Source organism: Castor canadensis, chromosome 18 (genome assembly GCF_047511655.1).
Source record: "Castor canadensis chromosome 18, mCasCan1.hap1v2, whole genome shotgun sequence".
Taxonomy (NCBI): Eukaryota; Metazoa; Chordata; class Mammalia; order Rodentia; family Castoridae; genus Castor; species Castor canadensis.
The window spans coordinates 32,080,302-32,106,975 of NC_133403.1; the positions used below are offsets into that span (position 1 = coordinate 32,080,302).

At 44.8% G+C, this 26,674-nt stretch overlaps 4 protein-coding genes across 5 annotated transcripts; 2 read left to right on the forward strand and 2 right to left on the reverse strand.

Annotated features, from left to right (window-relative positions):
- Positions 1-62: 62 nt before the first annotated feature.
- Srsf9 (serine and arginine rich splicing factor 9) lies at positions 63-6,471 on the forward strand. The gene is made up of 4 exons (XM_020179035.2): positions 63-346; positions 2,401-2,561; positions 4,023-4,195; positions 5,977-6,471. Exons 1-4 carry the CDS (start codon positions 159-161, stop codon positions 6,118-6,120), a joined length of 666 nt encoding a protein of 221 aa, XP_020034624.1. The 5' UTR covers positions 63-158; the 3' UTR covers positions 6,121-6,471.
- Positions 6,472-7,188: 717 nt separating this feature from the next.
- Positions 7,189-16,078, reverse strand: Gatc (glutamyl-tRNA amidotransferase subunit C). 2 transcript variants are annotated; one of them, XM_020179036.2, is made up of 4 exons: positions 15,951-16,078; positions 15,687-15,859; positions 9,054-9,157; positions 7,189-7,578 (listed from the first exon to the last, which is right to left on the reverse strand). In XM_020179036.2, exons 1-4 carry the CDS (start codon positions 16,029-16,031, stop codon positions 7,526-7,528), a joined length of 411 nt encoding a protein of 136 aa, XP_020034625.1. In that variant the 5' UTR covers positions 16,032-16,078; the 3' UTR covers positions 7,189-7,525. The 2 variants fall into 2 exon arrangements, with proteins under 2 accessions (XP_020034625.1, XP_073916898.1); XM_074060797.1 differs by lacking the exon at positions 7,189-7,578 and adding an exon at positions 7,594-8,295.
- Positions 16,079-16,094: 16 nt separating this feature from the next.
- On the forward strand, positions 16,095-19,744 carry Triap1 (TP53 regulated inhibitor of apoptosis 1). Its single transcript, XM_020179037.2, has 2 exons — positions 16,095-16,280; positions 17,654-19,744. The coding sequence occupies exons 1-2, from the start codon at positions 16,095-16,097 to the stop codon at positions 17,735-17,737; spliced, it is 270 nt and encodes an 89-aa protein (XP_020034626.1). The 3' UTR covers positions 17,738-19,744.
- A 686-nt stretch (positions 19,745-20,430) lies between these two features.
- Cox6a1 (cytochrome c oxidase subunit 6A1) lies at positions 20,431-22,922 on the reverse strand. Its single transcript, XM_020179060.2, has 3 exons — positions 22,761-22,922; positions 22,488-22,630; positions 20,431-20,703 (listed from the first exon to the last, which is right to left on the reverse strand). Exons 1-3 carry the CDS (start codon positions 22,867-22,869, stop codon positions 20,620-20,622), a joined length of 336 nt encoding a protein of 111 aa, XP_020034649.1. The 5' UTR covers positions 22,870-22,922; the 3' UTR covers positions 20,431-20,619.
- Between the last annotated feature and the right edge of the window lie 3,752 nt (positions 22,923-26,674).

Sequence of the window (26,674 nt, forward strand, 5' to 3'; positions counted from 1 at the left end):
CTTTAGCCTCCTCCGACCCTTTCGCTTCCGCTCCGCGCTCCCACAATGCAGTGCGGCTGAGCGCCTCGGAGCCCGCGGGGACGCTGCGGGGGAACCCGGGCTGAGGCGGCGGCGACGCGACGTGGGCTGCGGCGGGCCCGCGGCGTCGGGCGGTGCGGATGTCGGGCTGGGCGGACGAGCGCGGCGGCGAGGGCGACGGGCGCATCTACGTGGGGAACCTTCCGACAGACGTGCGCGAGAAGGACCTGGAGGACCTGTTCTACAAGTACGGCCGCATCCGCGAGATCGAGCTCAAGAACCGGCACGGCCTCGTGCCCTTCGCCTTCGTGCGCTTCGAGGATCCCCGGTGAGGCCCTGGCGGGTCGCCCCGTCCCGCAGGCCCGAGCGCCTGGGTTCCCCCGCCCCTCCCCCTCCGGCCTCCCCTCCCCCTCAGCGCAGACCCCCCTCGCGGCGCCCCCGGGTGGAAGAGGCGGCGTCTTCTTGTCGCAGACTTCGGGCGGCCCTCGGCGCCGTCGTCACTTCCTTTATTATTATTTTACTTAAAAAGACGAAGTCTGGGCTCCGAAGGGTCCGAGCCGCCCCAGCTGGCCTCGGGGACGGTGGAAATCTGCACTGTGTCCCTGGCGCTTGGGGGAAGCGGCCCGGGGCTGGAAAACCTCGGGCCCGCCAGCCCCGGAGAGGAATCCGCGACCAGAAGTCGCCGTTAGCCGGGAGCAGTGGCCGGGTCGTGGATGCCTCTGGAGGTCGTGAAGGGGTTTCTGTGATGGAGCCCATCCCCACGCGCGCGCCCCTCCCAAGGCCGCGCCTAGAGCTCCATCCTTGCAGAAGAGCGGGGTTCGGGGACAGGGGCAGTCTCTTGAGTTTTGTCCCTCTGTTGAGGGAGAGCTTGCTAGATGCTGAAGTGGAAACTGTGGAAACGCTAGATCCCCAAGCTTGCTCAAAAGGGGTCTTTGATTTTGCAAACATTGTTGGTTGGTCCTCAGACCGGAAAGGGCCCAGGAACTTTCCAAACTGCGGTTGGTGCTTCCTAGAAGTTGCTGCACTGCCCTGGTCCGGGCACTGGGGTGAACGGGACCTGCTCCTTGTTCCTAGCATCGTGTGGGGGAAAGCGGCAACTCACCACCACCCCACCAGCAAGGCCCGCAGTGTCCTGCCTGCCCGGGCCGTGCCTAGGGTCTTGTCATTTGCCTCAGCAGTAGAACTGGGCATTTTTACACCTAGCTGGGAGAAGTCTGTGCCTCTTATCAATTAGTTAACCGGGCCACTGTGTATTTTGAACAGTTGTTAATGTGAAGTACCATCTGTGTATTTAGTATTTTCAGCAATCTATGAGGTAGAGGAAATGAGGATTTGGAGAGAGATAAGATTTGAACCCCCTGTTCTGCCCTTGAAATACATAGTTACTGTATAACATGTTACTTCATGGTTTCTTGGTCCTTTCATAATAGAAAAACTGTATTCTGATTATTACCATGTGAAGTTTCAAAAAAGCATCTTTGCACATTCATGATGTAAAACTTTGATTAAAGTAGCAGAAGAATGGTTTGAACTCAAGTCCGTTTGTATTCAAAGTCAGCTCTTAAGCCCTAGTGCTTCTAATTAATCCACCTATACAGCATTATAATTCCAGTCCAGTCAGACTGTCAGGGTTGTCCTGGATGTGCTCTCCTTGTTAAGGTTTTTTTTTTTTTTTTGTGGGGACTGGAGTTTGAACTCAGGTACCATTTGAGCCACACCTCCAGTCCATTTTACTCTGGTAATTTTGGAGATGGGGTCTCTCAAACTACTTGCCCAGGCTGGTCTTGGACCTCCATCCTCTTGATCTTAGCCTCCCAAGTAGCTATGATTATTGTGTGAACCTTTCTTTGTTTTTGCTTTTGTTTTATTTTGTTTTGTATTTTGCTGTGTAGCACAGGCTAGCCTCAAACTCACAGTCCTCATTCAACCTATCTAGTGCTGAGGTTACAGGCATGCACCACAGCACTCAGCTTTCTTTTGAACCTTTTTTAATGGGTTTTTCTTTTCATAGGCTTTGTGGTAGTAGGCCTTGCAGAAGAGTATTAAGGGGCTTAATGTATGGTATGCATTTTGAGAAACTTCTAACCATGGTTAGAGAAACTGGGTTTATTGGCAAAATCAATGTAAACAATTTTTTTCTCTGAATCAGCCCTCTTATAAGTAATCTGTTTACTTATCCATGTCATTTCATAGCTAGAAAAGGATGTGTGACAGCTATAAAGTTTAATTCAGTACCATGAAAGGTCTTCAAAGTAGTATATTAAGGTCCTGCTTTGTTTTGTTTTTCCCTCACTCTGGAGTTTCCCTTTTAATTATTCATGTCCTTCACTAGAAAATCATTCAGCTTCCTGGGCACCACTGACTTCAGATTTTTCTTTGCAGAGATGCTGAGGATGCAATTTATGGAAGAAATGGTTATGATTATGGCCAGTGTCGGCTTCGGGTGGAGTTCCCCAGGACTTATGGAGGTCGGGGTGGGTGGCCCCGAGGTGCAAGGAATGGGCCTCCTACAAGAAGATCTGATTTCCGAGTCCTTGTTTCAGGTATGTTCCTCTCACATTGAATGAGATGTTGCATGTAAACTGTTTAGCCCAGACTGACCTCCAAGGAATGTTAGCGGTTATTCTTCAGTGCAAGGGATACATGAGCTTTCTTTTCAATAGCCTGTGTGCAGTGACAGTCTTAAAACACCACCGTCCCTTATCAGTGAGGTAGGTACCCTGCAAATAAAAGCCAGCCTTGGTAGAACAGCCTTTGTAAGGGTCACCCTTACAACGGGGTTTCTTACTGGTGAAAGGAAACATGATGGCAAAACTCTGAGCTGGAATTCTAAGGTTGTTTTATTTTGCAATGCACCTGTTATCTGACTTAATAGGAAGACATTATAGGAGTCAGATTCTAACAGCCTTGGAGCCTGATAAAGACCAGATTTTGTGGTGATTTTGGAATTATGTTAAAAAAAAAAAAAGCCCTCAACTTGGAATTTGGGGTTATATTGGAAAGTATAGAACCTTTCTGTCTGATGTCAATAAGTGATGAAATGCTAACTCAGGTTTATTAAATATTAATACAGTAAAGACCTGGGCCTCCTGCAATTGCAGAGGAATTTGGGTGCCCTATAGAGTGGAATATATTGAATCTGGCACCTTTTTAAGATGTGAATGTCCTACAACCACAGCAAATTCCTGTGTGCTTAAGAGTAATACTCAGTATTTGCCTATCTGTGTCCCTTTGTAAGTTTTTAACCCTAGAACTCTATTCCCTCCTTCAGGATGTCATACGTTATCTTTTTTTCTCTCCATGCTGCTCTGAAATGCTGCTTAGAAAACTATTAGGAAATGGCTGCAGTCCTGAGCTGTGAGCGGTAAACACAGCCTTTGAGAGCAGGAGCACATTTCCCTTGCATGACATCAGGTAGGGTTGTATGACTCCCGACTAGTTTTAGCGTCTGAGTTCTCTTTCCCCCACTGTAGTGAAGAATGTTGGTGATCTCTTAAGAGGTACTTTGATCTGTTAGTCATTCATTCCTATAAGAACACAAACTGTAAGTGGTTTTTGTGCTGTTACCTTCAGCCACATTTTGGTGATTCATTGGCTTGTTTCAAAACTCCCATGTGCTGGGAAACTTGGTCAGGCAAGAAATAATTGGTACTGATAAATTTCATAATGGCAAAACAATTGAAACTCAGTTTTGGTAGTTTGGCATTGATTATGAAGGACAAAAAAAGGCTGTGAATTCGGTAACTAAACCAATAACAGGATGCTTTTCTGGGAAGGTTTAGTCTCTGGAAGATTAGCTTAGAACTAGTTTCTCAAGGTAGTTTACCACACATACTTCAGGTGGTCCTCCCCAACCCCCTGTAATTTGTGCCCCTTACAAAGTTTTGTGATTTGGGGACCCTTGGAAATTAAATGATTGACAGGGAAGAGACCATGGGTATTGCTGGCTAACCGGATAGTTAACATGGCTAAAGGATGTTGGCTCTTGTGTCCTCTGTGTCTAGGACTTCCTCCATCAGGCAGCTGGCAAGACCTGAAAGATCACATGCGAGAAGCTGGGGATGTCTGTTATGCAGATGTACAGAAAGATGGAATGGGGATGGTTGAATATCTCAGAAAAGAAGACATGGAATATGCCCTGCGTAAACTGGATGACACCAAATTCCGCTCTCACGAGGTGGGTCCCTACCTTCTGTTGAGCTGTTCTATGGTTGTTCCACCTGAATCTAACCTAGCAGTAGCTCTTTGGTGAACTGATAATACTGTTAAAGATCTTAAGTAAACAAAGTCAAGAAATTTGCCATGGCTAAGCCTGTGGGGTCACTGGCAAAGAGAAGTGTGCATTCAGAATATTTTTAATCTAGAGAAAGTACTGGTGCAGTCTGCCATAATATGGTGAGTTATTCTGTGATACAGCTGGTTTAAACAGCAATGTCTCTATGCCTGTCTGTTCTCTTAAGTCTAGTCTGGGCTGTACAGGCCAACCTGTCTCTTCTAGGTCAGGGCTGATACTATCACTTCATGTTTCCTCTTTCAGCATAGTACAGGCTTCTCTTTGAAACCTGAGGCACCAAGACAGCATCTTGTAGTTGGTTGTCTCACCCTTGAAACTCAGTTCTAGATGTCTTTCCTTTTGGCAAGACACTTGCTACTTTGGGTCACTCAGTCTGATTCAAGTGGTGACCATCTCTGGTATCATCGAGACCAGATAGCAGACCACCAATTAAGACATTGTTTCTTCTAATTATTTGCCTGAGTTGGTATGGTGTTCAGGGATCTCCAAGGGACACATATCTCTGGGGTCCTTTCTTTTTAGGAGGATTCATTTAATTCTCTAGTTTTGTGGTTTGGAGATCAGTCCTCCAACAGTCCTCTAGGAGTTGAATTTGGAGCAGAAACAGAACAGTACCTGGTCCTCAGTATACTACAGAGCAGGGCCTCAGTAAGGGTAAATCCAGTGACTGACTTTCATACGCATTTGGCTTCTTTAATCTTTTGTTTTTTTGGGAGGGGTGTGTGTGTGATACCGGGGCTTGAACACAAGGCCTACACCTTGACCCACTCCACCAGCCCTTTTTGTGTTAGGTATTTTCGAGATAGGGTCTCATGAACTATTTGCCCAGGCTGGCTAGTTTCAAACTGCATTCCTCCTGATCTCTGCCTTCTGAGTAGCTAGGACTACAGGTGTGAGCCACCAGAGTTATCTTTGCATCTTTTGTGTGTGTGCACAGTACTGGGGTTTGAACTTGGGGCCTTTTGCCTCCCTACTACTTGAGTCACACCCCTAAGCCCTTTTAGCTTGTTATTTTTATTTATTTATATTTTTACTTACTCACAGGTGTATACATTGTTTGGGCCACCTCTCAAACAATTTTAGAATAGGATCTCAAGTTTAAGCTTGAGATCTATATCTTGATTACCCTCTTGACATTTCTCACATAGGTGGTACCACCACACTCAGATTTACCTTTGCATCTTTGCAGTCTTTTGAGAATGCTGACTGGGGTACAGAGGGGCTGAAGACAGGCCAGCCTGGATATGATTCTGCTGCTAGTTATTCTTAGCTGAACTGTTGCTCTAAACCTGGAATTGTTCATATGTAAAATGGTCACGGAATAGCATGGTTACAAAGACCTGCCAGGAAACTCACCCGTGAGGATAACTGTGTAACATCTGCCCAGAACCTGGGTTAGCTTCTCCCATAGATGCCCATGTAACCTGTAAAGTTGCTGTCTGTTATTTGTGTCACCTTGAGTAAATAATGTAAGCTTAATATCTTATTTGACATGGGATAATAAGAGTACCTACCTCTGACATGGTGAGGGTTTAATGAGATAACAGTGCCAGGTACACAGTATGTGTTCAGGACTTAATTATTGTTAGGCAGCCAGGTTAGATGTTAGATTGCTTGTTCTTTTGGCTCACTTTTTTTTTTTTCCTTTGCTCTTCGAATTTCAGGGTGAAACTTCCTACATTCGAGTTTATCCTGAGAGAAGCACCAGCTATGGCTACTCACGGTCTCGGTCTGGGTCAAGGGGCCGTGAATCTCCATACCAAAGCAGGGGTTCCCCACACTACTTCTCTCCTTTCAGGCCCTACTGAGACAGGTGATGGGAGTTTTTTCTTTATTTTTTAGATGAACTGAGCTGCTTTGTGCTCAGACTCTACATTCCAGATTGATAATTTAGTGTCTTAGGAAATTTTTTAAATTTTTTTTTAAGGGAAAAAAAATTACATAATTTCTACCAGGGCCATATTAGCAGTGAAATGTCTTAAACTGCAGAAATTGTGGTTTTGGTTCAGAAACAAGTTGTATATTTTTCACCCCTGATTATGGGAAAAAAAAAAAAATCAGTGCTGTGTCTTTGTGGGTTGCTCTGCTCTGGAGATCAGCATTTACTGTGACTTGAGTCGGCCCATTCTGTTCAGAAATATATTTTAAATGTTTAGTAATTGATAAGTGTGGTGGTCCTTGATTAAGTATGCAGAGTTCACTTCAGAGGTACACATTTAAAAAAAGAAATCAAGTTACAGAAGCACCTTGTAACCAATTTGTAAGAATTAGGAATGGACAGCTTTACTTGGGGATGGTGATAGTTGTTTTGATGGTGGTTTGAGAAGTTCAACCCTAAGGGCAGGTTCAGAGTTCTCTTAAAATTCAAACTGATTTTTTAAGTTGCTTTAAAGAAAAAGGGAGCATTGCAGAGAAAGATAGTGGGAAGCATGAAAATAAACCCAGGACTATTTTTATATTAAGTTCTCTTTTCAAAAAGGAACTACTGATGTAGCTCATATCTTGTTTGGATATAATCACCTTATGAGATGGAAGATGCAGGCTGGTGGAGTGGCTCAAGTGGTAGAGTGCCTGCCTAGCAAGCATGAGGCCCTGAGTTCAAACCCCATTACCACCAAGAGGAAAAAAAAAACAGAGATGGAAGATGGTTCTAGGTTAGTTTCCAAGCTATAGTTTACTTTTAAGGCTTTCCAGATCTTTGCAGAAAGTGAGCCCTCTGCTTATAATAAAATAGATATCCCAGAACAAATTCAAGTATGTTTGATAAAGATAAGGCTGCTCAAATCAATGGAAAAAGCAAGAGAAAAGAAAATAACAACTTAAGTTGTTACATAGTGATCAGATGCTCTTATCTGCTAAGTGTATAAATTGAAAAATTCAGGTTTATACAGTTTATTAGACATCTTTTTTAGGGGCAGATAATGGAGGAAAATGTTTTCCATACTAAACAGGCCTGTAAGTAAATACTTGATCCTTTTCATTGGAAGCTAACACTTGCTCTTTCCTTTTATTTCCATTAGCATCAGGAACTCATTGCCTTGTTTGGGCTAGATGTTCTCCAGTTCTGTCTTCAGAAGAGTTAGTAAGAAATGCTTAAGCATCCGTTTTTTCAGGTGACTAAAAGAATTGAGAACATGAAGGTTCACAGTAATAAAACACTCATTGCACTTCCTTCCATCTGTTCCCAGGGTACCCCCTTCCCAGAATAGCTACTCAGCTGTGTAGAAAAGGCTCTTGTTCACCCAGCTTTGGCAAAGAGATATTACCTGTTTGAAAACAATAAGAAAGAATGTTAGAGCTGAGCCTGCTGTCCAGCTGGCTCTGCGGAGCTCACTGATTGCTTGGTTATCATGGAAAACAGTGGGAAAAATACAGCTCCTACAATCACAGTTAAAAGAGAAGCTGAATTGATGCACACTTTTCAGTAAGGGGTAAAGGCAAGTTAGTTAGCTGTTCATATGCAGGTGACAGTAGAAGACAGGCATGAACTCATTTTGTCCCAACAAGCAAAGTTTGTTTGGGAGATAAGTATATTTGTCTGATGAAGCAGCAACAACTTTCTGGTCCTGAGATGGCAAGATTATAGAATCTTCTTTCCAGTTAGCCAGGGTGAATCAGAGGCATGTTTAAGAGTCTGGCTCACAAGTTTGTTGGCTTGTCTTCCCATTCTTGGTTGGTTTGGATGTGATCATTGAAGAGGTAAGAGCTCCTGAGCTCACCAGTGTTTTACATGGAGGCTGCTCGGGATGCTTCTCCCCCAGATGCCTAACTGCAAGTCAGCAGTGGAAGAGTTCCCAGAGTGCTTTGGCTAGTTCTAATCCCAAATGTCCAAAGGTGCAGCAGCTCTGAGTAAAACTTCCATTTAAAATATTTACAGTGGTGCCAGGAGCCAGTGGCTCACGCCTGTAATCCTAGCTGCTCAGGAGGCAGAGATCAGGAGGATCTTGGTTCGAAGCCAGCCCAGGAAAATAGCTCCCGAGACCCTGTATCAAAAAAGGGCTGGTGGAGTGGCTCAAGGTGTAGGCCCTGAGTTCAAGCCCCAGTAGCAAACAAAAAAATAAATATTTACTGGGGATGGAGTTCAGTGGTGGAGCACTTGCCTTCCATGTGCAGAGCCCTAGGTTCAACCCCTGACACCACAAAAAAAGATTGTAGTGAGATTAAACATGTAAGGGATTATAAGCCTTAGCTAGGCCACATCTGTTTTGCCAGGTATGTTTTATTTGGCCTATACAGCATGTTACTTGGTAAAATTTGAATTGGCCGGGCGCCTGTGGCTAACATCTGTGATCCTAGCTACTCAAGAGGCAGAGATCAGGAGGATCACAGTTCCAAGCCAGCCTGGGTAAACAGTTCGCAAAACCCTATCTTGAAAAAACCCATCACAAAAAGGACTGGCAGAGTGGCTCAAGGTGTAGGCCCTGAGTTCAAATCCTAGTTCCACAAAATAAATAAAATTGCATTGCTTGCCAACACTTAAAATTTGGAAAGTATCCACAAAATGCTAGATATCATTCTGTGCAATAATGGGCTCATAACCCTGCAGAGAAGCAGACTTGCCAACAGTGTACATGCCACAGTCCTGCTCTGCTCATCCTTGCTAATGACTGGACTCTACTGTCATCTTAATGCCACCATTTGTATGAACTTTGTCCTTTTCCCTTTACATAGGATCTTTGTCCTCACAGTTCCTATTTCCTTAGGTCACTGTGAGAGACTATCTGGAGTATTCGCCACGTACCTGGGGGAGCCACAAAATACTCCTCCACGACATGTTGGGAGTTTTGTAGTAGTTCTTCAGCACAGTTGCCTTCTGCTACATTGTCCGATCTCAAGTATAGACATCTACAAAACCCAAAAGCGCAGGGTTACCTTCTTATAGGATGGGCTGTAGGGAGAGGGTCAAGAATGGGAGAACAAGGGAGCAGCATCCTCTCTTTTTGGTGTTACTGGAGGATTGAACCCAAGGGCTCTATCACTTGAGCTGTTCCCAGCTCGAACAGTGTATTCTTACTTATTTTTTGGTGGTACCGGGATTTGAACTCAGGGTCTTGTGCTTGCTAGGCAGGGACTTTACCACTTGGCACCATTCCCTAGAGCAGCAGCCCTAGAGCAGCAGATTCTTGATATGGTAACTGGTCCAAGGCAGAGTTTGTAAATTCTCCTGACAACTGAGGTAAGTGGTAATTATTTCTCAGGATTGATAAATTCGTGAATACTTTTGGATGATTACTATGTACAGGTTACTTTCGGTGAGGATAGATGAAAAGGGAATTATGAGCCAAGTGTGTTAAATGGAACAGAAGTAAATAAAGCCTGCAAAGGAACTACTAGCAAGGGTACCTAACCTATCCTGGGTGAGAAACATACTCAGAATAGGTGATGGCACTGCTAAAGGATGGGCAGAAAATAGCTGGTGTGAGAAATGGCTTCATGTCAAATACAGCAGCATAGATCTCAAAGCAAGAGAGCCCAGCAGATTTAGGGGATTCAGCAGGCTGCAGCATGGCCTGCTTGGGTAGAAGAGGAAGCTAGAAATCTATGTAGAGATGGAGGAGGAAACTTGCTTAAGGATATTGGCTCCTAACTGGCCATAGTGTGACCTCTTTCTGGTATCCTTAAGGTGGATGCATTTTTCACCATAGGCACCTAGGTATATACCCAAGTGTCTGCCATTGAGCAAGATGTATTACAAACATGACTCATCTCCCACTGTTCTCTGGACTTCACTAAATATCAAGAAGGCAAACTGGTGAAGCCAAACAGGAGCTTGAACACTGGCATGAAGCTCCACTCATTTCAAGGTATAAAAGTGCCTGACCAGAGTCTCAGCCTGTTTGCAGATACTTAAATAAGCAGTCTCTGAAACCAGTGTCGGAAGGGAGCAGTCAAGCATTCTGCTTTGAGTAGGGCACAGACTGAAGCTAAACCTAATGGGGGTTTGAATCGTATCACAAAGTGGCGGGACTGTGACATCAACACCTGGGCAAAGGCTTGCCTGCACATGAAGGCTAAGTTGTCACTATAAGTTTCTTCTAGGGAAGGAATAAAGGAAACTTGGCACCTAGCCCAGAACTAGACACAGCAAATATTTATTTGTGGTATGAAGAATGGAAAGCTGGAGTTTGTTCCAGGGTTCCACATTGTCTTAACTGTGGCCTTGAAGAAGAGTAATCTTCCCAGACCTTGAATTTCTTGTCCAAAAAAGTGAGGGTTATACCTTTGAACTCTGAGCCTTGTGCTTGCTAGGCAACCACTCTACTGCTTGAGTCACACCTCCAGCCCATACGTCAGTGTTTTTAACCAAGGATTATGCATTCATTTAAGACAACTTGGGGGCTCGTGGTGTAGCTCAGTGGTAGCTAGTACGTGTTGAGGTCCTGGGTTATTAATCCGTAATTGTACTATGCAAAAGTACCCAGTGGACTTTCTAGTTCTGCTGGACAGTATGACAAAATAGCTAAGGTGCTTTGGCTCCCCAGTCACAGCTGAATTCAAATTCCAATGCTATAGTTACTTATCTTCTCCATCTTTCAGTTTCCTTACTTGTAGAATACTCTGTAGGACTACAGGAAAAATCAAATGTAATTGTATTAAAAAATAAAATCTGAGCCAGGTGTGATGATGCACACCTGTAATCTTAGCACTTGGCAGGCTGAGGCAGGAGGACTGCGTTTGAGGCCAGCCTGGGCTACAAAGTAAGACCCTGCCTAAGAATAAAAGGAAAGAAATCTGACAGGCCCAGCATTGAATTTTCACCTTGGTAAGAGGCGGGTGCTTCTAGACACATGCTTTTGCCGGAAAGTCAGTAAACCTCAGTCTTCAAAGTATCTTTTTTTCATTTTTTTTGGCAGCACTGGGGTTTAAATTCTGGGCCTCATGCCAGCTAGGCAGGTGCTGTATTGTTTGAGCCATAGCTTCCAGTCTGATAGCCATGTTCTTAAACCTATCTAATCTAGCATTTGAAGAGTCTGACAAAGTAGTACTTTTTTTTTTTTTTTTTTGGCAGTACTGGGGTTTGAACTCAGGGCCTATACCTTGAGCCACTCCACAAGCCCTTTTTTGTGAAGGGTTCTTTTGAGATAGGGTCTCGAGAACTATTTGCCTGGGCCGGCTTCAAACCTGAAAAGTAAGACTCTTCTACCACCAACTGGGATTTAAAAGCCATTGCTGGGAGGTGTGGCTCAAGTTGTAGAATACCTACCCAGCAAGTGCAAGGCCCTGAGATCAAACTCCAGTACTGCAAAATTAATAAAAGCCACTTTTTTTTAAATTGTTTATTATTCATATGTGCATACAATGCTTGGGTCATTTCTCCCCCCTGCCCCCATCCCCTCCCTTACCACCGACTCTGCCCCCTCCCTTTCCCCTCCACCCCCTCGATACCCAGCAGAAACTATTCTGCCCTTATCTCTAATTTTGTTGAAGAGAGAGTATAAGCAATAATAGGAAGGAACAAGGGTTTTTGTTAGTTGAGATAAGGATAGCTATACAGGGAGTTGACTCACATTACTTTCCTGTGCATGTGTGTTACCTTCTAGGTTAATTCTTTTTGATCTAACCTTTTCTCTAGTTCCTGGTCCCCTTCTATTGGCTTCAGTTGCTTTTAAGGTATCTGTAAAAGCCACTTTCTTAACGGATTTGTTTTTTTTTTTTTTCCACTCATTTGGTAATCAGGTTTCCTATGTAAGTAAAATTTCCAGAAAAATAAAATTCACTCCTTTAAGATGAATACCTTACATTTCCACTTAATTACCATTTATAATGGAGTATTTTTAGGATAAAACTTGTCTACACCAAAGGCAACTGAACCCAGAGTCTCTAATCAGATCTTTCACTTGACAAATTGCTTAACTTTCCTGGACCTCAAAATCATGTATACAACACCAAATAGGACAAGTGCTTCAGGTTCTCTCTCCTTTAATGGTGCTAAGGATCAAACTTAGGACCTCTCACAAACTGACCTTCAAGTCAATTTTTTTTCTACTCTTTGTGGTACTGAGTTTGATTTTGGGGCTTTGCACTTGCAAAGCAGGCTCTATACTATTTGACCCAAACCTCCAGTCCATTTTGCTCTGGTTATTTTGGAGTTGGGGGGGGGGGTCTCACAAACTGTCTGCCCAGACTGGCCTCAAATTCTGATCCTCCCAAGCTTAGCCTCCCAAGTAACTAGGACTACATGTGTGAGCCACTAATGCCTGGCTTTTTTTTTGTCGGATCTTGGACTGGCTAATGGGACAGTGTGCCACTGCTTTTCTTTCTGCCTCTTCCCTCCTGTAGTTTGGTCACCACTCTTAATTCCACTTAGAAGCTAATTGGTTTTTGGGTTTGAGGATACAACTCAGAAGTAGAGTGCTTGCCTTGAGAGAGAGTTTTTGAGCTGATGCCTGTGGCTCACATCTATAATCCTAGCTACTTGGGAGGTAGAGATCAGGAGGCTCTTGATTCAAAGCCAGCCCCAGAGACCCTATCTTGAAAATAGGAAACCCAAAAAGGGCTGTTAAGTGTCTCAAGTGGTAGAGTGCCTGCCTAGCAAGTGCGAAGCCCTGAGTTCAGATCTCAGTACCACCACTAAAAAAGTTTTGGTTCAAGGAAGGCTTGGGGACACCCAAAGCATTCAAGTATTTGGCTGCAGGCAGAGATGTCAGCTAAGTCAGGGTCTAGATATGAGATGAATAAGGTTTTTAGAGCACATTTAGAGCAATATTTGAGAGTAATGAATTCCAAATCCTGGGTTCTACTCTCACTACCTGAGACATTCTAAGCCTCAGTTTCTTCCATTTATAAAACATACTCGTACTTGCCTTCCAAGGATTTTATGATCATGCATACACATTTTTAGTCCCTGACAAGTAAGCATACTGAGTCATGCACCTGATGTCATCCAGGTAGTTGCCAAACGCACAGCTGTCCAGGAGAGCCCTTCCATGTTTTGTGCCTCTGGCCATCTTAAACAGGAGTCATTGTGTATTTTGAGTTTTCTAGCTCAAACCAAATGGTATGTTACTAATGTACTGAAAGATTTCTATAAACCCGTCAGGACTTTTACAGCTACGTGGCTACTGCCTAATATCACTGAGTACCTGTCTTTACTAGCTTCTGTTTCATGTTCAGTCCAGCAGTATGTTCAAAAAATTAAAAGTCTGGGTCAGGGTTGTGATTCTGTGTAGAAGGCTTGCCTAGTATTAGCATGCAGGACACCCTGGGTTTAATCCCCGGCACCACAAAGAGGAACAAAAAAATTAAACTCCCACAGATGGCATAGTAAAATGATTAGCAGGCAGTAGCTCACATCTGTAATCCTAGCTACTCCAAAGGTGGAGATTGGGAGGATCTCAGTTCAAGACTAGCTCTAGTTCAAGGCTAGCTGGGGCAAAAATTGACGAGACTCCATTTCAGCTGATAAAAAGTTGCTCGCAGTGGCGTGCATCTGTCATCCCAGCTACCTGGGAAGTATAAATAAGACAGTGGTTCAGGAGACCCAGGCATAACAGCAAAACACTACTCAAAAAATAGTGAGAGCACAAAGGGCAGGGGATATGGCTCAAGCGGTAGACCACACGCCTAACAAGTACAAGAGCCTGGGTTCAAACTTCAGTAGGGGGAAGGGGGGAGAGAAATTAATGGGAGTCATTTACCCAAACTGGATTCCTAGTTTATAGAAAGAGCACAGATCACTGAATGCCAGGTTGAGATTCTGGCTACTGGCTCCAAATCCATTGTCATCTCTTCCACAAATCCCTTTGTAATGGTGAATTTCTCTTTTGGTTGTTGGAACTGGGGTTTGAACTCAGAACTTTGTGTTTGCAAAGCAGGCACTCACAAAGTAGATACTGTACTGCTTGAGCCACACCTCTAGTCTGTTTTGCTATGGTTATTTTGGAGATAGGGTCTTGCTAACTTTGCCAGCACTGGCCTTGAACCTTGATTCTCCCCATCTCAGCCTCCCAAGTAGCTAGGATTGCAGGTATGAGCCACTGGTGCCTGTCACATTTCTTTTTTTGGTGGCACTGGGCTTCACACTAGCTAGGAGGTGCCCTTAACGGCTTGAGCCACTCCACCAGCCCTTTTGTAGGTCTTTTTTTTTTTTGTTTTGTATTTCTTTATAGTTAAGCTTTAGAAGATGTGGGAAATTCTGACTCCTCTTTGTGCTCTATTCTTTTTCCCAAAGAAATTAATAAAATATTCAAGAAGCATTTACTGAGTGTTCAGTGCTATTGAAAGCATGAGGAAAATCTAGCATGCTACCTGACAACATGGATAAGCAGGACAGAGAGTCAAAAAAAACACACAGATGTATAAATACATGTGCTCACCAGATGTATAGCATATTATGAGAGCTTCACAAGTCCTGAAAGAGAACCTAACTCCATAAAAAAAAAAACCCTGAAGATTTCAAGTGGCATTTGTTATGGGAAGAAGAAAGGAAATTAGGCAAAAAAGAGTAGTGGAGGGCTGGGATGTAGCTCAGTGGTAGAGTGCTTGCCTGGCATGCGCGAGGCCCTGGGTTCAATCTCAGCACCAAAAAAAAAAAAAAGAGTTGGTGGGATGGGGTAGCAGAGGCACTGCTGAGAATTCTGAAAAAAGCATGGATAGCTTCAGGAACTGAAAGATACGTATCAATCCAGCCTTGGAGAAGTGGGCAGGGATGAGGCTAAGTCAGGTATGTATGTATGTATGTATGTATGTATGTATGTGTGTGTGTGTGTGTGTTACAGAGGTTTGAACTCAGGACGTCCCACCTAGGCCACTCCACCAGCCCTAGGTCCTTACCCCTAAGTGTCCATCATCCTTCCTAAGAAGCTGTAGCTCAAACAGCAAACAAATCTGCTGGAAGGAAGCTTTTCGAAAACAAGAGCAGATTTGTATTAAGATCCAGCGAGGGAATGACCTTGGCTTTTGGGGGAAGCAGTGTGGCTGGAGGGTAAAACGAACAGTTAAGTTCGAGTGGGTAGGCAGGCACTGTGAAATATGTCCCCCACCCACTTTTGTACTTGGGATGTTCCGAATCCGGGACCTCGCACAGGCAAGTGAGCCACACTCCCCAGCCCTATTTTTATTTTGTTTTCGAGGTAGGGACTCACTAACTTTGCCCAACTAGCCTCCTACTCTTGATCTTCCTGCCTCAGCCTCCCGAGGCTGAAGAAGGGTTATGGCTAGCAAGCAGTTCGGATTTTTGTTCCTACTTACACTGACACTGGGAGGGCTCGAGGATTCTAAATGGGAGCGACAGGATCCGTAATGATCAGGGGTAAGAGTAAAGACACCCGACTGAGCTCTTTGACCCTCGTGAAATGGGACACTAATGGGTCACCTTAATTCGCTACGAAGGCGCCCCCAGTCAAGGCTTCGGGCGTGGCAGCCGCGAGTTTACCTGTCCTCCAGTACCGACACCATAGGCTCCACCCCGTCAGTGTCCACTGCGCGGAGCCGATCGGCGAAGGCAATGGCTTCTTCCAGCCGCGCCACCGCCTCGCGGCTGCCGAAGTCCACCAGCGCTAGACGCTCCAGGTGCTCGATCATCTCGGCGGTGACCCGAGTGCTTCCCTAGGGGATGAGGCGGGGAGCATAAGTCGAGGGCAGGGGTCGATCACCTCCTAGCCTGGCTGCCACCCGCTTAGATGCGCCCATCATTTACCTGAGAATCGGCTTTGGAGGTGAAGCCCCGGCACCCGCCCAACAGGGCGCGGAGGCTCAGCCGTACAACCCGCGCACACATCTCTTCCCTTGTCGGCCCCCGTAGTGCGTCCAAACGTAACGTCGGGCGACGCGCGTAAGAGTGATGACATCAGAGCGCGACTTTGTAGCTGCAGCCATCGCCATGAACAGCGTCGGGGAAGCTTGCACGGATATGAAGCGCGAGTACGACCAGTGCTTCAACCGGTGGTTTGCCGAGAAGTTCCTCAAGGGGGACGGCTCCGGGGACCCGTGCACCGACCTCTTCAAGCGCTACCAGCAGTGTGTCCAGGTGCACCGCGGCCCGAGCCCTCCCTTTTTACCCCAGGCCCGCGGCTCTGCGGTGACTCCCACCGCACGCGCAGCATCTGGCGGGGGTGGGACGCGGGGTGGGGGGAGCCGCAGCAAGGCCTGTGACAGGCAGTCCTCTCCTTCACCCCCACCGCCAAGGCCGCCCGCGGGGTTCTCAGTCTAACAAAGTTAAGTGTTTTTACGAAGTTTTACTTTTGACGGAGCACAGTAACGTCAAAGGATGTTCACTGATTTGTACTCATCCTAAACTCAGAAAGTGGCCATCGTTACTCATATTATATACATGGAAAACTGGCACCCAGAAGTGGGAAGTTACTTGTTCAAGTGCACGAGAATCAGTGTCCTTGATTGTGCTGTCGGTGGTGCACTTGTTCGCCGTTGCTGTTGGGAGAGGGCGTAATGTCTCCCTTTCTGTCGCCGCCCAGACGCGGCGGAGGGTCCCTGTTGTATTCTTCGTTACCGTTTTTCTTTCAACCAATTCCTAACTGAAGCTGGTAAAATTTCGATTTGTCTCTATGGACGTGCAACTGCTTTGAAGTGCAAGAACAGCCCTTGAAAAAGCACTTCCGCTAAGTTAACTGGAAACATCCTGTAATTAATTCCAGGAGATAGTCGCTATGCTTACCCCATTTACAGATGAGGACAGTGAGGCTGGCTCAAGTTCACAGAGCCAGTAACAGGCAGTAACCGGGCTTGAAGTTTGGTTTTTGTTTTTTTTGGGTTTTTTTTTGTCAGTACTGCGGGCTGAACTCAGGGCCTCACGCTTGTACTTCTGTTCCTTAAAGGAATGTCTTTTGGCGGGGCGCTCGTGGCTCACGCCTGTAATCCTAGCTACTCAAGAAGGCAGCGATCAGGAGGATCGCGGTTTGAAACCAGTCCAGGCAAATAGTTCCGCGAGACCCTATCTCAAAAAAAAAAAAAAAAACCTTCACAAAAATGGGGGCTGGTGGAGTGAGTGGCTCAAAGTGAAGGCCCCGATTTCAAGCCCCAGAACCAAAAAAAAGAAAACCAAAAAACGTCATTTGAATCATGGATTGAGCTGGGATTTTTTTTTTGTTGTTGTTTGTTTCTTGTTTTTGTAGTACTAAGGTTTGAACGCTTGCAAGCAGGTGCTCTACTTCTTGAACCACAGCTCTTGTCCATTTTTGCTCTGGTTATTTTAGAGATGGGGTCTCCAGAACTAGTTGCCTGGCCTGGCCTAGAACCTTAATCCTCTGATATGAGCCACCCGGGTCCTCCCCAGTTGTCTTTATAGTTCAATCTGATTTACTTTTGTGCCATCACATTGCATTTACAAAGTTTGGACTTCAAACTTCCTACAGACCTTTATAATGTCTTTTCTTCTCCCATCAGAAAGCAATAAAGGAGAAAGAGATTCCTATTGAAGGACTGGAATTCATGGGCCATGGCAAAGAAAAGCATGAAAACTCCTCTTGACCTTGCTTGTCACCTTGAAAATGAATTCCTCCTGCCAAAAAATTAAGGACTGTGGATTTTGTCAACTAGGTTGTGAAGATAGCCAAAAGATTTAATGAGTTTAGGAGGGAAGTTTGTTTTTTCCCACTTTGATGCTTTCCTATCAATTGTAAAAGATGATGAACGATCACTCTTTGCTTTGAGATGATTTCTCACTTGCTGTGGCATCTCGCAAGAACTCAATGTGCTAAAACTGAACAATTTCTTGGAATTATGGTCACAATACTTGGTCTGGAATCAGCTTTAAATATATCTTGTATGTTAATTATGATAAACTAGTCAAGATGATCAGGGTTGCCTGACTTCTTGATTTTTGCTGCAAAGGACTTTAGGTACACTGTATGAGATCATTGTTCATGATGGCAGTCACTTAAGACCTCTTTTTCTCTCAGGGAGCTAATATTCTAAAAAAGGGATCTGGGACAAGTTTCAACCAATGCTTGGGAGCAGTTTTATTTTTATATGATAACAGTTAAGATTATGAGTGGCCTGGGTTAGGCCAGGCGGAAGACAGCTTTTAACAGTTCCCTGCCTTACAGGAGGTATCTGATTAAGATGTGAAAGCTTCAAAAACATTAGAGTGAACACTATTCCATAGCTCACAATGTAGTTCAGGAATAATTGTACTTGGAGTGTCTATGGAAGAGCCTAAATTACAAAGATCTGCTGTTGACAGTCTCCAACCCAAATTAATGAATTAAGTCAACTTGCATATCATTAAAAAAAAAAAAAAAAGCCAAATGCTACATACATCTGGTTGAACAGGGATGGGGCAGGCTTCATTCATCTTGTTTGCTGACTCTGCCCTATGTCTATAATCATGAAGATGGAATAAATTGTAAGTTTTTTTTTTTTTATCATTTGCCCCTGGAACTCAGTGCACTTTATGGAACATCTGTTACCTTGTTTTACCACCCCACCACACCCCCATATCTCATATATACACCGCAGAGTTGTATGTTTTAAAACTTAAAGGTGAAAAAGTAAAGATTTGTTTAAACTAAGTTGTATATTGTAGCCATTAGATATCTGATCTCTAGTCAGGTACTGGTGGCTCATGCCTGTAATCCTAGCTACTCAGGGGGCAGAGATTAGGAGGATTGCAGTTTGAAGCCAGCCCTGGGCAAATAATTTGTGAGACTCTCTCTACCTTGAAAAACCCCATCACAAAAAAACTGGCAAAGTGACTCAAGCTCTAAGAGCTCCTGCATAGCAAGTGTGAGGCCGTGAGTTCAAACTCCAGTGCAACCACAAAAAGAAACCTGACCTCTAGCCAGGTGGGGTGGTACACACCTGTAATCCCACTTGCTCAGGAGATGGAGGCAAGAGGATCATAATTTCAAGGCTGGCCTGGACAAAGTTAGCCAGACCCTATCTCAGAAAAATAGCAGGGGTATAGCTCAAGTGACAGATCATTTGCCTAGCAACCTTGGGGTTCTGGGTTCAATCCTCAGTACTGAAGACCAAAATAAAAAAAGAAAATCATTTTTAAATTTTATTTCCATAGTAGTCTATACAGGGCATGGTGGTGCACATCTGCATTCCCAGCTATCTATTAAACTGAGGTTGGAGAACTGCTTGAGCCTAGGAGTTCAAGGCCAGCCTGGGAAACAGCAAGATGCTATGTGTATGTGGGGGAGGGGCTTAAATGTGACCCCAAAGTTCAACCATATCATGTATTACTGATTAATCCTGAAAAGACCAGCTATTAATAGCTTCCTTTATGGCCACATCCTGCCAAAAGAAATTATAGATTGCTACCAAGAGTACTTCTGATTGTTCCTCATTCTGACTTAATCCTGTCCAAAAAGTGACTCCAACTACTTAAGCTACTTTAAACATTTTCAATCTTGATACAGAATTAATTGCCCTTTCAGGGTATCTTGTAACTTAATGTTTCTCCTAATTCATATGGCTATGGTGTAATTTTCATTTCAGAAACAAATAAAGCTATATTATAAGCAGAAATGTGTCTGACTGCCTTTATTCTGTAGAAATTTCTGACCCTGCCAGCTGTCAGGTTGCTGAGATAAGTCTTAACTCAAGCTAAAGATTTGACTCCTTTGGAGAAAATTTATCCCACTATCCAAGCAGAGTGTGCACCAAATGCTTGTGGAAAGGGACAGGAAAAAGCTGAGACTCAAAGGAAACACTTCCTATTAATAATTACAGGTACCTCTTTCAAGTATAACCTGCAGCCATTCTGCTGGCCATTCAATGACTCTGCCAGTCTGTCAGGTACCCTTACTTTGGTAAGTAACTACACCATTCTATGCTTTGCCTTGGTCCCTCAGCTTTACACATCCCAGATATAAAAAACCAAGGAGAGGCGGACGCCAATGGCTCATGTCTAATTCTAGCTATTAAAGAGGCAGAGATAGGAGGATCGAGGCTTAAAGCCAGCCTGGGCGAACAGTTCTCAAGACCCAACACACAAAAAAAAGGGCTGGTGAAGTGGTTCAAGGTGTAGGCTCTGAGTTCAAACTCCAGTACTGCAAAAGAAACCAAAGAGCCTGTTATAAACAGTATTCAGTGGACTGAAACACTGCAAATGGCAACACAGACCTTCACTGTAGAAACGCAAATAATATCAATGTTAATTTCTGAGGAAAAACACCACACCAAAGAACACAATTTTCAGCTCATAACCAATCTAAGTTTAAGCTATTTATTTAAGCCATCTCCTGCCACAAGCAAAGGGATGGAAGATCAGTATAACTGTCATTTGATACAGCAAAGAAAGGTGAGCTTAAGGTCCCGTACACTTTTCTGGTCCACATGCAGAGGAATGGTCCAAACCAGTGCTGTGGTCCCTGGTGCCTGGCTGATAGTCCAGGTTCTCTTTAGTCATCTTCATAGCCAGTTGGAAGCGGATTCACATGATGATTATGGAACAGAGTATGGTTACCATCTCCCCAGGGAAAGGGCTGTGGAGTGAAGATGTCAATTAGATAATTCCAGCAAATAGTTTAGAAAGAACACTGCCAATTAGCTGCTTAAAGCAGGGTGACAGATAAAACATAAAATAAAATGGAAGTTAGTCCTTTAACTACTAGCATATTTCAACTTTCCCTAACTTAAAGGAGCTCTTATAACTACCACCAGGGAGACCATTCTTAAAGTAGATAGAAAAATCAAGCTCAAGTTGGTTCATTATAAGCCCCCTTGTAAGTAATATATTCAGTGCAGTGTTTATGAAGGTGCAATCCTCAAATCATCTCTGAGAATGGCAGTGGTAGGTATAAAGAAGGAGATAATTTATTTAAATACAGATTGCTGGACTCCATTCCAGATTTAGAAAACCAATCTGTTCAGCCAGGCACCAGTGGTTCACACCTGTGATCCTTGATACTCAGCAGAGATCAGGAGGATCATGGTTCAAAGCCAGCCCTGGGCAAACAGTTGGACAGAATTGATCTCGAAAACACCCATCACAAAAAAAGGGCTGGTGGAGTAGCTCAAGGTGTAGGCCCTAAGTTCAAACCCCAGTACAAAAAAAAAAAAAAGAATTACCAGAACAGGAAAATGTAACCCGTCCTCGATCCTTCTGCCTGCTACCTCTAAAGCAATGTTGCCAGCCTGCCCAGCCCAGGGTAATGGGAGTGTGAAGACACAAAGCAGTATCTGGAGACATTGGGGGGGTGGTTAAGTATGCCATCCAGTGGTTCCACTGCAGGGGAGCACCATCCCCCAAGAATTCTGAAGTCCAAAACACTAACAGTGCTGAGGCTGAGAAACCTTGGCACTGTTTGGCTCCTAATGTTACTGCAAGGATGGAAGTGGGGCTCAAAGATTCCCACATTCAAGTCTACAATAAGTTTCTGTGAGGCCATTCCAACAAGAGCTAGGTGATATCATACTTACTAAAGAACACGAAGAGAAGCTGGGGCTAGCTCAGTGGTGAAGTGCTTGCCTGGCACGTTAGAGGCACCACCAAGGTATATAGTATAAATCTACTGATACAAATTTTGGGCCGGGAGTGGTGATGCATGCTGATGGTGGATATTAACCCAGCTACTCCAGAGATGGAGACAGGAGGATCAAGGTTGGAGACCTGCCTGGGCAAAAAGTGCAAGATGCTATCTGAAAAATAACTAAAGCAAAAATAAATAAATAAAGGCTAGGGGGTGTGGCTCAAGTGATAGGTCACTTGACTAGCAAGCTGAAGGCTCTGAGTTCACACCTCAGTAATGCCAAAAAAAACAAAATAAAGAGACTTGTTCAAAATATATCAAGCAGTGGAAAACAAATGATTATAATTATTTACATGAATAGCCAAAGGATAAGACAGTTGAGAAGATAGGCACTGGAATACTGAAGCTGGCAGTCTCTTCATTATGCAGCTAGTACCTGAAGGATGTCCAGATCTTAGAAAGGTGAATCACCTTCAGAATCTGAGTTCCCCGAACCTCTAAGTTCTATGCAAAAGACAACTGTTTCTGAACTGTATCAGAAGGTAAGAGGTGGGAGGCGTCGGATTAAAGGAAAACTGAAGAGCACTTACTGTATGACCTTGAAGATAACTGAGACGTGACCCTCCCCCCAAGTCTCAGCTTCCCTTCCGTAAAATGGAGCAAATAAATGTTCTGTTTGCGAAGATTAAACCAGAAACTTCACACGCCTGGTATACGCCTTTAATACACAAAGAACCAGTACTAAGCTATATAAAATGAAAAGAAAACGTTCTCATAAAGGGACCGCAAGGGCATACCTTGGACCTGATGCGGAGATGGGGGTAGGCGATGAACTCGGGTCTCTCGTGCTCTTCGTGGTGCGATCTCAGGTAAACATTCAGCATGCTCACTCCCACCCCGGGCAGCGCGACGAAATAGGTGAGGGCCTTCCACATGCGAGCTGCGAAGGAGCCACAACCGCTCAGCCCTGACAACAGGGCTGCCCGCTCTACGGCCTCACAAGGTCACAGTCCCTTCCCGCCTCACCCGAGAGGAGCTGAGTCCCACTCCGCCGACCCCAGCCACAGTACCTGAGCCCTCCTCGCCATGGGCACCACTCGACATGGGCCGCCCCACCTGTGGACGGGACCGACCGAGCAGTCGAGAAACCCGGAACACAGATACCGCTGCCGCTGCCATTTTGGATTTGGACCGGCGGAGCGCCGGAAGCGGAAGTAGCCCTCTGCGGGGGGGCGGGACCACGAGCTCAAAAGGAAGTTCCTATTGGACGACGGCTTCTCAATCTTATTAACAGGCTGAGGAGCCTGCGCACTATCATCCGACCCAGTCCTTGTCAAACTCCTGGGAGCCACCGAGCTAGAGAGAGCATGCGCACGGCACCTCCCTTCGGGCTTTGGCCTCCCTTGTGCGCATGCGTGTGCCCTCCCTCCTCCTTGCAGTCCCACCTTGGTGTGAATAAGCCAGGGAAGAGGTTTGTGCGGGGCGCCCCGGTGTCTGACTGCTCTCCTCGTTGGAGTCGGTAGACGGCATCTGGAAGTCCCAAGCACAAACCAACTTATCCAAAATACCACCACCAAATATCCAAAATTCACCACCTCTGAATATGCGTTATTGTTTTCATGACCTGACTCCATCATGTTTATGGCTATTATTCTTTGTCCGACTCCTCCCACTAGAATATAAGTCCTGTTTTTGCTAAGAGTTTGCCATTGCGGCATTCTGAAAGTTCTCTGAGAGCAGTGTGGTCTGGAATTGTGCCCGACACCTAGCAGGTGGTTAATACAGTTTCCTGAATGGATGGATGGATGGATGAACGAACTAACGTACGAATAACAACTTCAACCAGAACGAGCCCCGGAATTGTTACCAGAAAATCTGGATTCCACTGTGGACTCAACATCCTAAACTTCTGGCCTGTGGTCACACTGCGTTTCTCTCCTTTGAAATTCCACAAACAAAAATTGACATCTGAGCCTAGCATGGTGATTCGCGCCTGTAATCCCAGCACTTGTGAGGCTGAAGCTCACAAGTGCAGGTCAGCCTGGGCTACATAGTGGATTCGAGGCTAACCTGGACTATGTATTGAGACTCTGTCTCAAGACAACAAATATATATGGATGTGTATATGTATATACACATCTATATGTACATAAAATAAGAGAATAGTAACTTTTTTGATTATAGCCCCCTTTAGGAATGTAATAAAAACTTTGAACCATTTTTCCAAAAATCTTACCTAAATGCTTGCACTCAATGGAGCAGACAATGTGGGGGAAAGAGGTGACCATAAAGTACATCTGGAGACCTTGTGCCTCAGATTGAGAACCTCTGGGAAAGCCGGCATGATCGTACATCCCTGCCTGCAGTCCCACCTACTAGGGAAGCTAAGATGGGAGAGTCACTCGAGCCCAGGTTTTCAAGAGCCGGATGGACAACATAGTAAAACCCATGTCAAGGAAAAAAATTAGCTGGGCGCTGGTTGCTCACACCTGTAATCCTAGCTACACCACAGGACGTGATCAGGAGGATTGCAGTTCAAAGCCAATGCAGGCAAATAGTTCACAAGACCCTATCTCAAAAAAAACCCAACACACACCAGGCACCAGTGACTCACACCTGTAATCCTAGCTACTCAGGAGGATAGTGGTTCAAAGCCAACCCAGGCAAATAGTTCAAAAGACTCCATCTCGAAAAAAATCCACCAAAAAATGGCCTGGAGTGACTCAAGGTGTAGGCCCTTAGTTCAAACCCCAGTCACCAAAAAAAAGAAAGAAAGAAAGAAAAAAACAGGACTGGAGGAGTGGGTCAAGTGGTAGAGCGCCTGCCTTGCAAACATGAGGCCCTGAGTTCAAACCCCAGTACCTCCAAAATGAAGAAAAAAAGAACTCCCAGGGAAGAAGAGGCAGAGACTCAGTTGTGAGAAGACTGAACTTACACCCTGTTCCCTTACACCCTATGTGACCTAGGTCAAACTAGATGAAACAAATGCTTTCTGATCATGCAATTCTGTGAACCCAAAAAATTAGGATCATACATTACTAGTTTCTCAAGCTGATCCAGCAGTCAGTCTTTCTCTGAGTGGCCTGATTTTTTTTTACATTCTGTGATGTGATCCAAATTACCAATGCCCTAGGCAGCCTCAAACATAGCCAAAGGGTATATAGGGCCCCACAGCGTGACCACTGGAACTGTCCAAACTCAGGGATCAGGAAATCCTGAGTTTCAATCTCTGCTCTGCCACCAGCTATGCTCTCTTCTCTGCAATGGAAATGTAATATGCACTTGTTCATTCCTTCAATAGATATTTATCAAAAACACAGCTCCAAACAGGTGTGGTGGTGCATACCTGTAATCTCAACTCTCAGGACGGGGAGGATTGAAGTTCGAGACCAGCCTGGGCTACATACACACAGAGAACAAAACAAACAAGTAAAAAGTTAGTTCCACCTTGGGAAGTTACTCAACCTCCATCTGTAATAAGGAGGATTCATTTAATAAATATTAACCAGGGTAATTACTATGTGCCAGGTGTGCACACCAGTCCTCTCTCTCTCTCTCTCTCTCTCTCTCTCTCTCTCTCTCTCTCTCTCTCTCTTTTCTCCTCTTCCTCCCTCTCCTCCTCCTCTATCTCACACAGCTTGCATTCTAGTGGTAGAGAGAGGATTAAATGAAAACATCCAATGCCTGGAATATGATAAAATTCAGCAAATATTCTTTTTCTCATAGGCTTTTCTACACCTTGCCAGGTGGCACTGCTAAGTAGATTCTAGCACGCAATTGGCACACAGTCTGCTCAGGCATGACAGGTTTGATGTTGTTGCCAGGTGTGCTCAGCACTTGCAAAGCCTTGGATGCCTGAATTTACACAGTCCACAAAACAAAAATCATTCATCAAAAAAAAATGTAATATTTACTGAGCACTTATTGTGTGCCCAAATATGTGCCAAGCATTCACTTTATATAAATTGTCTTCCCCACCTCAGGAAATGATTGGTCCTTTGCTCAAGTCAAACACTCTGGAATCCTTAACTCTTCTCCTCCCACTCCCAAACACACACACACACACACACACACACACACACACACACATTTCATTATCAAATCCACGAGCAAATCCTGCCAGCTCTTCCTACAGAATCTGGCCAGTTCTTACCATCTATTCCTACCAATTTAGTCAAAGGCATTTTCATCTCACACCTAGCATTTGCAACCGCACCCTAGTCTCCCTCCCTGCTGCCTGGTCCTCCTACAGTCTATTCTCTGCATAGCTCAGAAGTCTCCTTTAACTCAGGTCACCTCCCTCCTCTGCTCACAGTCCTCCAATGGCTTCTGTCACACTCAGTGTAAATGTCAAAGTCCTTACAGGAGGCTGCCAGGTCCTACTTAACTGCCCCTAGCCACCTCTCTGACCCACCTCCACCCACTGCTCACTTCTCCTCAGCGACATTGGCCCCTTTCCTTTTGTTGCACAGGCCGGGGATGCATCTTTGCACATGCTCATTTCTTTGTCTGCAAGAGTTTTTTCAGATGGGCACTGGTAGCTCCCGCCTGTAATCCTAGCTACTCAGGAGGCAGAGATCAGGAGGATTGAGGTTCCAAGTCAGCCCTCCGCAAATAGTTCCAGCGACCCTATCTTGAAAAAAGCCATCACAAGCTGGGTGCTGGAGGTCCACACTTATAATCCTAGCTAATCAGGAGGCAGAGATCAGGAGGATCTTGGTTCAAAGCCAGCCGGGCAAATAATTCATGGGCCTCCAGCCCAGGAATCTTGAAAAAACCCATCACAAAAAGTACTGGTGGAGTAGCTCAAGGTGAAGGCCCTGAGTTCAGACTACAGTACCACAAAAAAAAAACCAAAAAACTTTCATCACATAGCCCTATGAAATTGTTACCTTATTGCACTCAAATTTTGGCTTAAGAGTTATTCTTTTTGTTATTTTGGCTTTTGTTTTTGTTTTTGTTTTTTGAGACAGAGTGTCAGGCT